The sequence below is a fragment of the Macaca fascicularis genome, chromosome 14 (genome assembly GCF_037993035.2).
Source record: "Macaca fascicularis isolate 582-1 chromosome 14, T2T-MFA8v1.1".
Lineage (NCBI taxonomy): Eukaryota > Metazoa > Chordata > Mammalia > Primates > Cercopithecidae > Macaca > Macaca fascicularis.
The window spans coordinates 31,944,583-31,962,147 of record NC_088388.1 but is presented as its reverse complement, the minus strand read 5'-3'; the positions used below and the strand labels follow the sequence as shown (position 1 = coordinate 31,962,147).

Genomic DNA, 17,565 nt, shown 5'->3' with positions numbered 1-17,565 from the left:
CGTGCATGGCCAGGTAATTACACACTAGTGGAGGAGAGAGGTAGAGGCACATGCAACATGCTGTGGCAATGAACTTGGATGGGAAGGGGGAGTGCTCCTGAGGGTTTGTTCCTTCCTGTCTGTCCCATAGCCACTGCCCAGTACAGTCTCCTTTACTCACCACTGCTGAGCTGCCAGATAGTTGCCGGGGAAATCCTTCTAAAACACACACTCTTGTTCAAAATCCTCCAGGAGCTCCCCATAGCTTTGGGGATAAAACTCAGACTCTAAGCTCCCAGCTCAGGACTTTTCTGCTCTGGCTGGCTCAGATATGCCCTTCTAGCTGACGCTTGTCACTCGTTAACCCACCCCCTTGGCTCCAGCCTGAACACCTTCCCCAAACTTGTCCTGTGGTTTCCCATGTCCAGGTCTTTGCACGCATGCATCGCTCTGCCTGGAATCTCCCTTCCTACCTGCTTCATCCAGGTCCAGGCTGCTCAATCTCCTCACTGTTAACACTTAGGGCTGTAGAGTTTCTTCATACGGTGCACTGTCCTGTGCATTATAGGATGTTTAGCAGCATCCCTGGCCTCTACCCATGCATGAGGTGCCGGAAGCCCCTCCCAGCTGTGACAACCAAAATATGTCTCCAGGCATTGCACATGTCCCCTGGTGGGCAAACCTGCTCCTGGCTGAGAACTACTGACTCAGGCAATGTTTTTGGAACTTGGTTTAACCATGACCTTTCCCAGCACCTTCTCCTGGCTCCTATGCCTATGGGCCCCTCCTTTGTGTTCCAGTAGCCCCTGATACTCACCCCAATCACAGCCTTCGCCCCCAACTTCCATTAGTTGGTTTGCTTGTATTATTTCCCCATGCAACTCCTCAAGGACGGGAGTCACGTTTTATTTATGCTTGAAACCTCGGCACTCAGAGTAGGAACTGGCACATAATAGATGCGGTGTCTCTATTTGTTGGGCAAATGAACAAACACGTGTGTCAACCAGAAGAGGTGATTCCTGAGCTGAGACTTGAAAAAACAGGGCATGTTTCTACCTCTGAGCCAAATACACATTAGGTTTGACCGAATATCAGAACCTTAGGCAGATTTCCATTGCCATTTGGAGTTCACTGTGAATGGTGGTTATTCAATAAACTGCTTTGGCAAAAGCACCAGAAACCCCAACTTAAACCGTCTTAAAACCTGAATGGGATAAGTTGTTTACGGTAAATCCAGGTATGGTTTGGTTGGGGCCCCAGTCTGTTCCTCTGCATTATACACAGCTCTGTGTTCCCCTGTGTGTTGGCCGCATCCACACGTGGACTCTGGTAAGAAATCCCAGGCCTCATAGCTACATCCTGCGTGGACCAGTGCAAGAGGGAATTCTCTTTTCCCAACCTCCAGACAAGGTATATGGGTGTTACTCTGACCATCATATGCCGAGTGTCCACCCCTTCATAAACCACTGTAGCAATGAATGCAGGGAGATTACACTGATTAAATTAACCTGGTCAGTCCCCATTGATGGAGCTGGAGCAGCTTAGTCCCAGCTAGCCCCCCTGTCTAAAATACAGGGAGAGAAGGAGATGGATGCTGAGGCCAACACAGTGCCTGCTACAGTACCTGCTACTTGAGGAACCCTTGTAGTTGGACTTCTTTATTTAGAGAGACAGATCTTGCTCTGTCGCCCAGGCTGGAGTACAGTGACACAATCACAGTTCACTGCAGCCCCAACCTCCTGGGCTCAGGCGAGCCTCCGTCCTCAGCCTCCCAAGTAGCTAGGACTAGGGGAGTGACACTGTGCCTGGTTAATTAAAAAAAAATTTTTTTTTGGTAGAAATGGGGTCTCGCTATGTTGCCCATAGAGATTGGTTGGTCTAGAACTCCTGGCTTTGAGCAATTTTCCCACCTCAGCCTCCCAAAGTGCTGGGATTATAAACATGAGCACTGTGTCGGGCATTTTAAGGAGCACGCCCAACAGTCTCCTTCATGTTACTCTTCCCTCCAGTTTCATCCTGTTGTCATCTTTTTGTTTTTTTGTTGTTGTTGTTGTTTGTTTTTGAGATGGAGTTTCATTCTTGTTGCCCAGGCTGGAGTGCAATGGTGCGGTCTCAGCTCACTGCAACCTCCACTTCCTGGATTCAAACCATTCTCCTGTCTCAGCCTCCCAAGTAGCTGGGATTACAGGTGCCCGTCGCCATGTCCGGCTATTTTTTATTTTTTTATTTTTTTTTATTTTTAGTAGAGACAGGGTTTCACCGTATTGGCCAGGCTAGTCTCGAACTCCTGACCTCAGGTGATCTGCCCGCCTGTTTCTCCCAAAGTCCTGGGATTTTTACAGACGTGAGCCACTGCGCCCAGCCCTCTTGTTGTCTTTGGTTGGCCCTTTCTGAAGGGAAAGAACAGCGTGGTGTTGTGTAATGACTACTATTCACTGTGGGCTCTGAAATTCCAGGCTGCAGTCAGAGGTTCATGTTTTGGACACAGGTAGAGTGATAGAGGGATTTTGTGCATCTGTCTGATTTTTTCAAGAGCTGAAGAGGCAGAAGGGCAGACTTGAGTGGATGGCAGGGAGAGCCTGTTTGTGATGGAATAGTGCTGACTCATGGGAGAGATCCTCCCAGTCTCCTTGCTCCCTGCAGTGCCAGCTCAGCTAAGATGAAAAAAAGCAGGTGATGACTCACCTAGAAAGCAAAATGCGAATTAACTTTCGATGAGAGAAAGCCATTCTTAATATGTTTACCTTGGGGTTGATTCCTTTTTAAGAGGTTTTTAATTATGACTGTGGTTTATATATTGTTCGTGGAGGGGCTGTCCTCATAGCTTATGGAGCTAGGCTACTTACGAGCTACATGAAGTTAGGCCAGTTACCTACCTATCTGCACTTTATTTTCTCATCTGCAAAATGGGGATACCAGTGGTACCTACTTTATGAGGATGTTGTGGGAATTAAATGAGTTAATGCAGACAAAGCATGTAGAAAACAGGCAGTGAACATTAGCTATTGTAACTCCCCAAGAGGGAGAGGGCGATGCTCTCCTTTTCCTGTTTCTTTTCTTTTCTAGCAGTTACTACTCTGTTTTTGTTGTTGTTGTTGTTTTGAGACAGTCTCAGTCTCTCGCCCAGGCTGGAGTGCAGTGGCATGATCTTAGCTCACTGCAACTTCTGCCTCCCAGGTTCAAGCAATTCTCCTGCCTTAGCCTCCTGAGTAGCTGGGATTACAAGCATGTGCCCCCATGCCCAGCTAATTTTTGTATTTTTAATAGAGGTGGGGTTTCATCATGTTGGGCAGGCTGGTCTGGAACTCCTGACCTCAAGTGATCCGCCCAACTCGGCCTACCACAAGTACTGGGATTACAGGTGTAAGCCACCATGCCCGGCCTGCACTTACTGCTCTGAATTGTGTCACACACCAGAGAGAGGACTGTACTCCTCCAAGGGTGCCTTTCTTCAGCATGACCGGACAAGAGATGGACTCGGTGAAGGGTGCCTGGGACCTCTCCCACCTTGCCATAGTACAAGGCCGCACTTCCAGAGATGACCTTTAAGGTAATGGTTTTGCAAACACAGGGTGGGACAGCGGTTGCAACTCGAGGCAAATGGATCTTGCTCAGTAATTGAATTTCCCCTGCTCCTTAGAGAGCAGCAAGTTATGGGGGAAGAAAGACAGGAAGTTGAGCTGGCACCTGAGACTTCTGTTACATGGGGAAGGTGTTTTGCTTTGGGGGCAGTGAGTAAGGCTGAGAGCATTGGAGCACCTTCTTTTATGCTTGCCTGTCCCATCTTCATGGTCTCAGTGGCGACTCTGATTATGGGTCACTCTCTGAAAGGATGTCCCTATTTCCTTAGAAGTCTATGAGAGACCCTTTCATGTCTTTCCTACCCACCTGAAACACAGAAACAGCATGCTGTCCTCACATCCCCATAGCCCTGGAGAGACTGTAGATCATCCTTTGGAAAGGCATCAGAATGAAATTTGAAATGTTGCTGACATTTTTTTTTTTAATTCCATTTGCACACCTTTGCAGAAAAGTCACCAAGCCATTATTTTGAACCCCACTGCCTGTTCTGAGGGCAACTAATCTCACTTTATTATTAGAGAAGCTTCCGGGATGCAGGCTCATAGGAAGCTGCTGCAAAGCTCTCTCTGCTCCTGTACCATCATGGTCTTCTTCCCACCTGGTGAAGTGAGAACTCCCTGAAATGTGGTTTCCAGAAGCAACTTTCTAAATATGTCTCTGCTTCCTCAGTAACAGGCAGCACTTGCAGTGGGCAGAGGAGGCATTAAATGGAGAGAAGTGGCACTGTTTGTGTGGCCCAAAGGACTCCAGTTGGTGGAAAAGAAAAATGGACATGGAGCCAGATAAATTTCATCATGGCCAGATGGCCCAGGAATTTATCTTGCTGAAACCCCCACTCGGTCTCTGGGCCCTTGCCATGAAGTTGCATAATTTGTTCAGAATCTGTTCTTGCAGGATGGAGCTGCGATTGACAGTGAGCTGAAAATCAGGGCTTTGGGGCAGGGTTTGGAGAGGGGCTTCAACTTCCTGTGCTCCAGAAATGAAGTACCAAGGTGGGGCAAAGTGATGTTACACCCACTTGTGGAAAGTGTGGGCTTGTAAAACCCCTGTTCACTTTAGGGCTCCTAACTCAAGAAATTCTAGAATAAGTGGCCTCAAGAGCCCTTTATCCCTCTTCGTTAAGCCCATTCTAGATAAAACTGTTTCATTCATTTTAGACACATGCGAATGTCTTTTACTATTGAAGACTTTTGAGCAGGAATTCTCCAGACTTTTAAGACTCATTTCCACTCATTCATTCAATGAGTATTTCTTCATGCTCTACCACACGCCATTCTGGGATGCAGCAGGAAACATGGGGCTTATCCAGTTGTCACCACTTATCCGTGGTTTCAGTTACTTGCAGTCAACTATGGTATGAAAATATTAAATGGGAAATTCCAAAGATAAACAATTTATACATTTTAAATTGTGTGCCATTCTGAGTAGTGTAATGAAGTCTAACGCCATCCCACTCCATCCCACGCAGGACAGGAGTCTTCCCTTTGTCCAGGTTATCCTGGTCAACAAGGATAAAGTCTATGCTACCCAGCTGTCAGTCACTGTCGCGGCATGCCAGTGCTTGTGTTCAAGTAACGCTTATTTTACTTAACAGTGGCTCCAATGGGCGAGAGTGATAATGCAATTTGAATATGACAAAGAAAAGCTCTCTAGTGCTTCCTTTAATAGGTGAAAGTTGCTGACTTAGTAAGGAAAGAAAAAAAAATTGTATTCCGAGGTTGCTAAAATCTCTGGTAACAATGAATCTTCTTTTTTCTTTGAGACAGAGTCTAGCTCTGTCACCCAGGCTGGATTGCAGTGGCGCAATAACGGCTCACTGCGACTTCCACCTCCTGGGTACAAGTGATTCTCCTGCCTCAGCGTCCCAAGTAGCTGGGATTACAGGCATGTACCACCCCGCCTGGCTAATTTTTGCCTTTTTAATAGAGACGAGGTTTCACCATGTTGGCCAGGCTGGTGTTGAACTCCTGACCTGAAGTGATCCACCAGCCTCGACCTCCCAAAGTGCTGGGATTGCAGGCATGAGCCACCGTGCCCAGCCAAGAATGAATCTTCTACCCATGAACTTGTGAACAGTATATTGTTATAATTGTTCTGTTTTATTATTAGCTATTGTTGTTAATTTCTCATTGTGCCTAATTTATAAATTAAACTTTATTATAGGTTTGTGTGGGAAAAAACATCATGTATATAGGATTCATTACTCTCCACAATTTCAGGCATCCAGTGGGAGTCTTGAAACATTTTCCCTGAGGATAAGGGAGACATATTACACTAGGGAAAACTGACAACAAACACCCACGCACATAGATGTACAGCACAGTGTCGGGAAGGCTATGGAGGAACATAACTCAGGGAAGGCAGTGGAGAGTACCAGGAGCTTCTCGGAATAGCTTGGGCAGGGCAGGGCCCTCCAGGGAGGTGACTTTTGAGCAGACTTAAAATGCTGGCCCCAGGGGAAGAGCTTTCCAGGCAGAAAGTACAGCAACTGGAAGGGCCCAGACATGCTTGGGGAGCTCAGACACCATTAAGGAGACCGGGGTAGCACAGTTCCTCTTGTTGGTAAAAAGTCTTGGCTTCAACTCTTGCCTTTCCTTCACCCTCACATCTAATCTATCAGCAGCTCTGCCAGTTCTCTTCCAAAATACATCTTGAACTCACCCACCCCTTGTCTGTCCATGACCACCCTACCCAGGCCCCTGTCGTCTCTTCTGGCCTGGGGTTACGGCAATAGCCACAAGCAAGTGCTTCCTAACTGGCTTCCCATAAATTCCAGTCACGTTTCTTCCCTGCTTAAAATTCTTCAGTCGTTTCCCATTGCCCTTTGACAACAGTCCAGCCTTCTTACCGTGGCCTTTCAGACCCTGCGTGATCTGGACCCTGCCTTCCTCTCTAGCCCCATGTCCTAACAATTAGGGCTTCAGCCATGTATTAGATCCATGTATTAGTTTACTAGGGGCACAGACTGGGTGGCATGGTTTAAACAAAAGACATTTATTTTCTCACAGTTCTGGAGGTTATAAGTTCTAGATCAAAGTGTTGGTAGGGTTGGTTTCTTCTGAGGGCCATGAGGGAAGGATGTGCTCCAGGTCTCTTTCCTGAGTTTATGAAAGGCCATCTCTTCCCTGAGCCTTCATGTCGGCTTCCCTTTATACATGCTGTGTCCAAATTTCCTCTTCTTGGAAGGATCAGTCCTTTTGACCCAAAGGTCCACTCTAATGACCTCATTTAACTTAATTACCTCTGTGAAGGCCCCATCTCCAAATACAGTCACATTCTGAGATGCTGGGAGTTAGGACTTCAACATAAAAATTTTGTGGGGGACACAGTTCATTCTGTAACAGTTCTTTCTTTTTTTTCAAGCACTACCAACTCTCTCACTTCTGGGCTTTTTCATAAGCTTTCCTAAAACCACCACATGGGCAACTTCTTCTCCTTCTTCAGGTCTGAAAACATGGCACCTCCTCAGAGAAGCTTTCCCTGACCATCCACATCAAGCTAGCTATGTCAACCCATTATGTTTCTTTTATTATGGGAAAATTGACATATGGTAAAAATGTACGGGTTGTTAGTATACAATGTGATGAGCTTTGACAAATGTGTATACCTTTATAACCACCAGACCAATGAAAATACCAAACGTTTTCATCACTCCCAGAAAACTCCCTCACTTTTTTTTTCAGTCAATATTCAGCTCACCGGTAGGCAACCACTTGTCTGATATAAACCACTATAGTTTTACATGAACTTCATATAAATGGATTTATTCAGTATGTACTGTTTTGTGTCTGACTTCTTTCACTCAAGACTCATCTATGTTATTGCATGTATGAGTATTTTATTCTCTTTTATACTGGGTACTATTCTGTTGTATAAATATAATACTATTTGTTTATCCATTATCCTATTGTTGGACATTTGAATTGCTTCCAGTTTGAAGCTAGTATGAAAAAAAAAAAATGCCATAAACATTTTCATGTGTTTTCCTAACAAGTGTTTTCATTTATCTGGATAAATATGTAGGAGTGGAATTTCTGGGTCATAGGGTAGGAATACATTTAAGAAATTACAGTCAAATTTACAAAGTTTTTGTATTGCTGCCCCTCCCACTAGCAGTATAACAGTTCTAATTCTAGTCTTCAACCTCACCAACATTTGTTGTTATTAATCTTTCTCATTTTAGCCATCCCACTGAATGTGAAATGATATAATTTCCTTATTACTAATGATGTTGATCAGCTTTCCATGTGTTTATTGGACATTTTTGTGTCTTCTTTTGTTGAGGTATCTTTTCAAGCCTTTTGCCCAATTTCTAAATTGAGTTGCTTGTCTTTTTGTTATTCATTTGTAGGAACTATTTATATATTGTGGATACAAATATTTTCTTGTGGTTGGTAGCTTGTCTTTCCATTAGTTGTCTGATAAGATAGTAGTTTTAATTTTGAATAGTACTTAAAGCTACAGAATGTGCCCCAGGACTAAATTGTTTTGGAATATCTTTTAGGAAGAAGATACTTGGGGTTCCCAGCAGGGCTATAATTTCCTTCAAGTTTGTTCTCATGGTGTTTCAAAGAGAGGATGAAGTCATGTGGGTACTTAGCCACTGTGTGTACCATCCTAGATGTGTTGGACTGGTTCGCTCATTTTAAAACAACATTGAAAGAATTGCAGGTGCTTGCTCTATCCAATGGCCACCATGAAGCACAAGACCAGGGGCCCATATATGGAGGAGGAATGGCTTAAATGTCTTCTAAATACTGTGGCCTTTGCTGCTGAGTTCTGATATACCATAACTCTCCAAAACTATAATTACGTGTATATCCCCTCACCTGGTAATTCTCCTTCTAGAATTGAACCTAAGGATAAACTCATGATTATATGCAAAGTTCTTTTTTTATTATTATTATTTTTGAGACGGAGTCTCGCTCTGTCACCCAGGCTGGAGTGCCGTGGTGCGATCTTGGCTCACTGCAACCTCCGCCTCCCGGGCTCAAGCAATTCTCCTGCCTCAGCCTCCGGAGCAGTTGGGATTACAGGCATGCGCTATGTTACCTGGCTAATTTTTGTGTTTTTAGTAGAGGCAGCATTTCAACATGTTGCCCAGGCTGGTCTCGAACTCCTGACCTCAAGTGATCCACCTGCCTTGGCCTCCCAAAGTGCTGGGATTACAGGCGTGAGCCACTGCGTCCAGCCATATATGCAAAGTTCTAAACACAAGGATACTTATTCCAGCTTTGTTCATATAGTAAGATATTAGGAAAACATCTAAAATAGTGGACTGTTACATATATGGTAGCCTAAAAACTCCATTTATTAGAATACTATGAAATCCTTAAAGTTATTCTCTATAAATACATTTATTTATTCATGGAGATACTTATTTACAATATTGTTGAATTAAAAAGGTTTCAAAATACTGTATTAATGTAATGTCATTTTAAAAAACCTTATATATGCGTGCACGCATATATAAGTGCGTGTGTTTACATATATATATATATGCCTACATATATATATATGTGTGTGTATGTATTCTGTTTATAAAATCATGACCCAAACAGCTTGGTCTAATAGAGTATCTAAGTCAAAAGAACTCTGCCAACAAAAGTAGTTTTTAAATACCTCTACTCCTTTACTTATATTTTTATATGTGAAAAGGCAAGTACATAATAGTCAGTAAAACTTTCTAAATTCCCTTAATTCCTCTCCCATTCACATGCCACACCTGCTTCTGCACCTCTCTCAAAAGTCTCACCATAAAATTCTGCAGCCCACACCTCTTCTGCCTCTCATTGCCCATCCCCACTTCCTGGTCTCCATCACACACACAATCTGTGTGGCAAAGCGTGGGCTCTCCTTGGAAATGGAAGAGGGAGAAACTGACCTGGGTCAAGCCCACACTCTCTGTAGTGGCCTGGGGCAGTGGGGAGGCTGTTGGCAGTTCTTTAGTATTCATAATCCTCATCCTATTTCATATGCGTAGAAAACATCTGGAAGGATGGGCACGAGGTCAAAACGTTAACAGTAGTTATTTCTGGTGATCGGATTAGAGTAGATTTTAATTTTCTTCCTTTTGCTTATCTGTGTTTTCTAATTTCCTACCATGAACAGACATTCCTTGATGAATATTTTTAGAATTTTTATTGAAGTATATCTTGATTAGTTTATAAAAATAGCTTTTTGAAAAAAATGAGTTTCTCAGAGCTTTTCAAGAATGGGAAGTCATAGAAGCAAGTATGGTCCATTCCAAGTTAAAGAGGTTTAAAAATAAATTCTCTGTCCCAGATACGGCCCCAACCCAAGCCAACTGTCAGCCAACACTAGGAGGTCTGTCTTTGTTCCTGTCTCCCCTCTTTTGTCAAATAGAAGCAAAAGGCATTTTCAGAAATGTGCCAGTGAGGGAGAAGGGTTTAGGGCAAGTTCAGCCAGTCGATGTGATATGTCGTATCTGAAAATGGACACAACTGTAGAGCTCTGAGAGGCTGAGGGAGGAACCCACGTGGAAAAGGCGGCACAGAGCTGGCACACCACAGGTCCGCGAGTCAATCTGAGCACCTATTATGTTTGTTCATTGAACAGACAGTTACAGCTTCATCTCTGGACAAGGTCCCGGATTGGGGGCTGTGAATACAATGATTAATAAGACACTGACCCAACCCTGAAGGAGTTCCCAGTCTATGGGAGGAGATAGATAACAGCAACAATAATAATTGCAGCTGATGTTTATTAAACAAATGCTGATGTGCCAGATACTGTGAGTGCTTCGTATTTATACATTGATGCTTTTCATCCTTATAGTAATCTATAAGGTAGATTATCTCAAGAAGTATTTTATCTTCTTTTCTGGTCATAGAAATTTGTTTGACTCTGTCAGAGCCCACAACTATAGTATGGTAATAGATCTGTTTATATATATACAGTGGGTAAGAGCTTAGGTGCCGGGATGAAGCTTTCTGTGTTCAAATCTCAGCCCTGCTAATTATGAGCAACACATTTGTCTTTCAGTGCCTTAATTTCCTTGTCTGTAAAGTGGCAATATTCATAGTTGTTACTTTATAAGTTCTTATAAGGACAAAAAGAGCCGAAATGTATAAAGTACTTAAAACAGTGCCTGGCATGTAAGCTGTTGATAAAGATGAGCTTCTATTATTGCTGTTGCTATTATTTGTTTCCTCCTATTGACTGGGAGCTCTTTGAGGGCTGGGTCACTATCTTATTAATTATTTTATCCATCACCCCCAACCCAGGGCCTAGTACAGGGTTGAAACCAATAATTGTCTGTTAAGCAAAAGGACAAACTTATCACTATTCATATGTTTTAGCTGGGGTGGGAGGTGCAGGGGATGGTTCCCTTCATGAGTAGATGTCAGATTTCCCCAAAGATGATGATAATAGGAGCAGTATGGCATCTCCCAGAGCAAGTAGAGTCCAAGAAACATAAATGTCAGACCGTAGTTCAACTCTCCCATTTTACAGATGAGGAGCCTGAGGCTTATGGGGTTCCTGAGACTTCTTATTGTCATGCAACTCATTAGCATTGGAGGAAATGTGTTAGGGAAAGTGGGCCTTTTATCATAACCTCAACTTCCACCTCAAGGGTGTTATAAATAAAGTTTCAGTGCTGCAAAAGAATTAGCACTTGAATATAAAAAAATTTTTTTAATTCTCAGTAAGGCAAGTTACTTCTATAGAAGGGTGCACCCTTACAGATGGAGCAATGGTGAGCGCACACTTGGATAAGGGAGGAGAAGGGGTTCTTATCGCTGACGCACATGGCCCCTGCTGCTGTGTCATTCCCCCATTGGCTAAGGTTAGACCGCACAGGCTAAACTAATTCCGATTGGCTAATTTAAAGAGTGACGGGGTGAGTGGTTTGGTGGGAAAAAATGGTTATGACAGAGCAGGTAATTGGAATGAGTCAGGGTGGAGTAGGTAATCGGAATGAGTCAGGGTGGACCAGTTAATCAGAATCAGTCAGGGTGGAGTTGGTAATTGGAATGAGTCAGGGTGGAGCAGGTAATTGAAACAAGTTTCTTTATGAGGAAGTTAAGTTTAAAAGTAGAAGGCAAAGAATTGAACATACTGACATACTGACTCTTTGAAAAGAAATTTAGAACTTATATCTAACAAGGGGAAGTGGACGGAATTTATTTCAGTTTAAGTTCACAAAGCTTGATTAAATGCCAAGTGCCTGTGCTAGGCTTCTGAGAAACAGGAGTGAAATGGCTTCAGGGAGTATCCGGTCTTGGGGAAGTCACAGTTTAAGCAAATCCAAGTGTGATGAGAGGAAGCCCAGGTATAATGAGAGCTAGTCTTGTTTCTATCTGTAGCTATCGAGAGATGATTGGTGGCCTGATCAAGCCTGTTGAGAGCATACTTGGACCTTCCAATTAAAGGGAACTCCCCATGTGGAATGGAAGCCTTATGGGGGAAGCAGAGGCTGATCTCCATTCGGGGGGCATGGGTCAGTGGCAGTGGGAGCCTGGAGAAAAAGTCTCTACTTTCCCAGCAAAGGTAGCACTTACATATGTGTGTATATGTATAACACATATATGTGCGGTGGCCTAGCACTGTTCCCTACCAACCTTACTGAAAGAACTCACCCACCCCCAGTACTAACCCACCCCAGGGCTCTTGGGGCAGTGGGAATAGGGAAATGTTGCTAAGGAGGATGCTTTTGCCCTAAGGCACAACTATAAATTCATGTGATAATAGATCTACCAATATGGCTGGAAATGCATAGCACAGCTCAGGGGTGGGGAAATCGTACCTCAGCTCACCCCTATGCTGTTAATCTCCCACCTGGGAGCAGTTTAGCATTGAGCCTCCGTTATGTATCAGGGAGACTCTGGATGTCGGGAGGAAGGGCCTTGTGTGGCTAGCAACCGGCATGAGCAGGACATTCACATGAGAGGCAGTGCCGTGCTGCAGGATGTGTGCGGGTCAGGAGCTGGGAGCAGGAGCCTCTGCCGTTGCCTGCCTCTGAGTAACTTCAGATAAGTCACCTCCCCATATGTAAAACGGGGCTTGAATTTAGTGATCTCCTAAAGTCCCTTCGGGCTCTGCAGTTCAGTTTTGAATGTTCCATGCATTGTGAAGAACATAACTTTCCAGAGTTGCATTTGCTGTTGCAGAAGGTATCTCCAGGCAAAACCACATCTCAACAGGCAGATCTGCTGGCTTTCAGGAAGCAGGTTTCCCAGTCAGTGACCTTAAGCCTTTCTCTAAAGAGCCTCTAAGAGCAGAAGAGCCCCAGTGTGTCCCCCAGCTCAGGAGTTTGGGGGTCATGCACCCGGGCATGAAATGTCTTTGAGTTCTTGTTTATGATTGCAAAGGTAACTTTACATTCTACTCCAGAATCTGTCCTTGCTCTTATTAGTATAAAAATAGTACATGTTTTAAATTACATACTGTAGATGTTTGTTGATAAATCTAGACTTAGAGGCTGATAGAAAACCTCACTTTTCATCTTGAACTTTAGCCAAGTCCTAACTCTAGGAGATAAGATGACAAGAAATGTATATTTTTTGTGTGCTTTCTATATTTTCACTTTCTTCGCTAATGAGCATGTATTAATTTAATGCTAAAAAGGTAAATATATTTTTTTAAAATGAAGTATAACGCAGTTATGACCTTCATGTGTAATATTTAAGGAGGGAAGGACTCCCCATTTCGGGTGAATCCCCTCATGACATTTACTTACTGTGCTTATTTTATGCATCAGGGTGCTTTATACATAGTAATTATATGGAAATATGTGCAATTGAATGAATAAAGTAATAATGATGATTATGATGATGACAGCAACTAGTATTGTTTTTACCATGTGCTACTACTCTAAAATCTTTAGATGTACCTTTATTTAATCCTTAGAAAAGCCTTTGAGGCAGTATTATCCTCATTTTACAGATGAGGAAACTGAAATACCAAAAAGTTAAAGTAACTCTCCTGGTTGGAATGTTTTGAACACACTGTCTTTTATCTTCTTTGTGCACCTTTTATTTCTGGCTATTGCTGTGGCATCTGCCACAAGGCAGCAGCTTCCCCGTATCGCCTTGGCGGTCCCTATCTCTTCCCTTTTGTGTTCTTGCACCCTGAGATTCATGCATGTCCAGACTGGTGGAATAAACTCCTACAGGTGTTATGCCCAGACCGTTTATTCCCCGAAGAAGACCACCAGAGTCCAGAGTCAAAGCTAAGCAGCAAGGATCTTTATTACAGGTTTGAACCTGGAGCTCTCACTTGCTCATGAAACGAGACGGGCAGGAGAGCTCCCCCACTGAGCTCCGAACAATGTTATATAGTCTAAGGAAAGTAGGCATAGAATCATTATACAAATTAGAGGTATGATTGGCTGGAGTTTGAACAAAGCGATTTGGCAAACTATGATTGGTTCCCGCCATTTCTGATATTTCAGTACAACCCTTGAGGCGGAAGAGCAGTTTTACACAAAGGCAGTTAATTATATTGCGTCAGGTTGCACAACCAGTTTATGGCTATCTTGCTTAAACACACCTTGTGACCTGGCTATCTTACTTAAACATTCCTTGTGACCTGGCCTCAGAAAGAAAAACATATACTTACAGAACTTACGAAACCTCTGGTACGTGCAGAGATTAGAAAGCAGAACAGGCCGGGCGCGGTGGCTCAAGCCTGTAATCCCAGCACTTTGGGAGGCCGAGACGGGCGGATCACGAGGTCAGGAGATCGAGACCATCCTGGCTAACACTGTGAAACCCCGTCTCTACTAAATACAAAAAAAAAAGTAGCCGGGTGAGGTGGCGGGCGCCTGTAGTCCCAGCTACTCGGGAGGCTGAGGCAGGAGAATGGCGTAAACCTGGGAGGCGGAGCTTGCAGTGAGCTGAGATCCGGCCACTGCACCCCAGCCTGGGCGGCAGAGCAAGACTCCGTCTCAAAAAAAAAAAAAAAAAAAAGAAAGCAGAACAAAGAGTTTAGCAACATCGGGGGGAGGAAGGGAGGGTACGCATTTTTGTATCTTTGTGTCCTTTCACAGGCATCCCCACCTAATGATGGCAGAGAAGCCTCAGAGCAAGAAAGCAGACACTTATGAAGCAAGCATTCATTCGCAGGCAAGCACGAGACCATCCATGCAGCCTGCTCTGGAAGCTTATGAAGTCCCAGCTGTCTGCCCACCCTGATACTGAAGCTGCACACTGAATGAAAGGTTCAGTGAAGAAAGGCAGGAGAATGTTCTAGATCAGTGGATTTCAAACTTGAACGGGCATCGGAATCTCCTGGAGGGCTTATTAAAGCACATATTGCTGGGCCTCGCCCCCAGAGCTTCTGATTGTGTACCATGCCTTAAGATCCGTGATCTAGGCCGGGCGCGGTGGCTCAAGCCTGTAATCCCAGCACTTTGGGAGGCCAAGACGGGCACGAGGTCAGGAGATCGAGACCATCCTGGCTAAAATGGTGAAACCCCGTCTCTACTAAAAAAATACAAAAAACTAGCCGGGTGAGGCAGCGGGCGCCTGTAGTCCCAGCTACTGGGGAGGCTGAGGCAGGAGAATGGCCTGAACCCGGGAGGCGGAGCTTGCAGTGAGCTGAGATCCGGCCACTGCACTCCAGCCTGGGCAACAGAGCAAGACTCCGTCTCAAAAAAAAAAAAAAAAATCCGTGATCTAGAAGCAGGATTTTGTTATTCTTTCTGATAACTAGCATCAGGCAATCAGCACTTCCTTAACCAATGGCTGGAAACAGGACCATTTAGGGAGTGAATCTAGAATGCTACCCCTCTGGGTGTAGATTACAAGACATTCCAGGGTCTTATACCCGAAGGCATTGAGGTGGGGAATGTCTCTAAAATATTTTAGAGAGTACCATTAATGTCATCAGTGAAAGCCATTTCTCAAGTCTGTTACACTAACAGGCAGCCTGCAGCGGTGGTCAAACTATGGGCAACTGAAGTGCACACCGATACTCAGAGTGTGGACTTCCTGATAGAGGACACTGACTACCCCACTAGTGTGAATTCCTGGATAGGGTACGTAGAATATAATTTAAATTAGCACAGATGCATACCAGCATCTGTTCAAGTGAATGTTTTAGAGTAAATTGCAGAGCACCTTCATGGGAAGGAAAGTTAATTAACACATCAATGGGCTTTGTTTCCTCCCACAGACTGAGCCTGAAATCATAGAGGAAACCAACATTGACAGAGTTCATGAGCCCCGGGGCTATTCCAGGTCTCGGCAGGTGAAAGGCCACTCGGAGACCTCCACGCTGAGCTCCCAGCCATCCATCGACGAGGTCAGGCAGCAGATGCATATGCTGTTGGAGGAGGCGTTCAGCCTGGCGTCCGCGGGCCACGCAGGCCAGAGCCGGCACCAAGAAGCCTACGGCTCAGCCCAGCACCTGCCCTACTCGGAGGTGGTGACCAGCGCTCCGGGGACCATGACGCGGCCCAGGGCTGGGGTGCAGTGGGTGCCGACCTACCGCCCAGAAATGTATCAGTACAGCCTGCCCCGGCCGGTAAGTCGTTCATCCCACCCGCCTGCCATCATCGGGTCAGTCTGCCCAGTGAGTTCCAACAGGAGACTCAGAGCAGGGGCTTCTACAGATAAAAGCTTTGGGATCTGGAGATGAACTATGCTGGGCCCTCATCCCATCATCCCATCTTCCACCCATGATCCAAAGCCTAAGCTTTTGACTCCTGTGGGCAATGCACGTGAGAATCCCTTCTCTCCAGCCATAATGTATTTTAGAATGAATTGCCTTTTCTAATATCCCTCCTGTAAATGGCTGACCGTGTTCTTCACGCACTGGTGGTTTTCTACACTTTCAAGCCTGAGACCCATTTTAAATATCGAAAGGCATCTCAGAGCCACATGCTAAGGGGTTGTGTGGCCTGGTGGTTAAGCACACAGGCTTTGAGCCAGGTGGCTCGACTTTAAATCTCAGGTCTACCAGATGAAAGTTGACAAAATCAGAATGGAATCACTTGTGTTAAATAAAATTAAATGAAAAATTTTAAAAACCTGGCAAACAGAGCCAGGGAAGGCCAGGAAGGGGAGGGTTTTCATGCATAAATGCCTGATAGCAATAACTATCACAAAAGACTCTGCAAAAATCACAATCTTGCACAAAGGCCATTGCAACCTTACACACACAAAAAATACTTGTGCGAGGACATCTGTCCAGCAACTGCCTGTCCAGGCTTGAACTGGTACCACACTTGTCATTGATTTTTGCAGCCGAGAATAATTTTCTCAAAACAATTACGCAATCCTCCCTGTTTTTCCTTTAAAAACTTTTGTCTTCCTTTACCTCCCTGAACACAGTTTACTATGGCATGGGTATTCCCATTGCAATACCCATTCCCAAATAAACATCATTATTTTTAGAGACAAAAAAAAACAAGTCTGTTATTTAGGTTGACAGCCACTTTCTGGCTTTGTAACTTGGGAAAATTACTTAAAGTCTTTACAAATGAGAAAAATAAGCTACTTTCTAGACTTGTAAAGATTAAATGAGTTAGTGTATGTAAGGTACTGTAAGAATACTTGGTACATAGTAAATGCTATAAAAATATTAATCATGGGTTGGGCGTCGTGGCTCATGCCTATAATCCCAGCACTTTGGGAGGCCGAGATGGGCTGATCGCTTGAGCTCAAGAGTTCGAGACCAGCCTGGGCAACGTGGTGAAACCCCATCTAAACAAAAATTAGCCGGGTGTGGCTAATATGCGCCTATAGTCCCAGCTATTTGGGAGGCTGAGGTGGGAGGATTGCTTGAGCCCAGGAAGTAGAGGTTGCAGTGAGCCAAGATTGTGAGATTGCACTTCAGCCTGGGTGACACAGTAAGACCCTGTCTCTGAAAAAAAAAGAATATTGTGATTATTAAGTAGCAATTATATTTCCATATTTGAAAAAACATCCAATGACTGAAAGCTTCTGTAATTTACACTTGATCTTAGTCAAAAAACCAAGAAGTTATACGTTTTTGTGATTTAAATCACAATTTTAATTAGTTTGCATTTCATTC

At 44.3% G+C, this 17,565-nt stretch overlaps 1 protein-coding gene across 7 annotated transcripts in view; it reads left to right on the top strand.

Annotated features, from left to right (window-relative positions):
• The window catches only part of KIAA1549L (KIAA1549 like), a 292,279-nt gene that overhangs the window by 247,208 nt on the left and 27,506 nt on the right, over window positions 1-17,565 (top strand). For all 7 annotated transcript variants that reach the window (XM_065528331.1, XM_005578244.3, XM_074013979.1 and 4 more), the window contains one exon: window positions 15,703-16,053. In XM_065528331.1, the coding sequence (XP_065384403.1) occupies window positions 15,703-16,053 (351 nt within the window). The remainder of the gene's footprint in view (window positions 1-15,702; window positions 16,054-17,565) is intronic.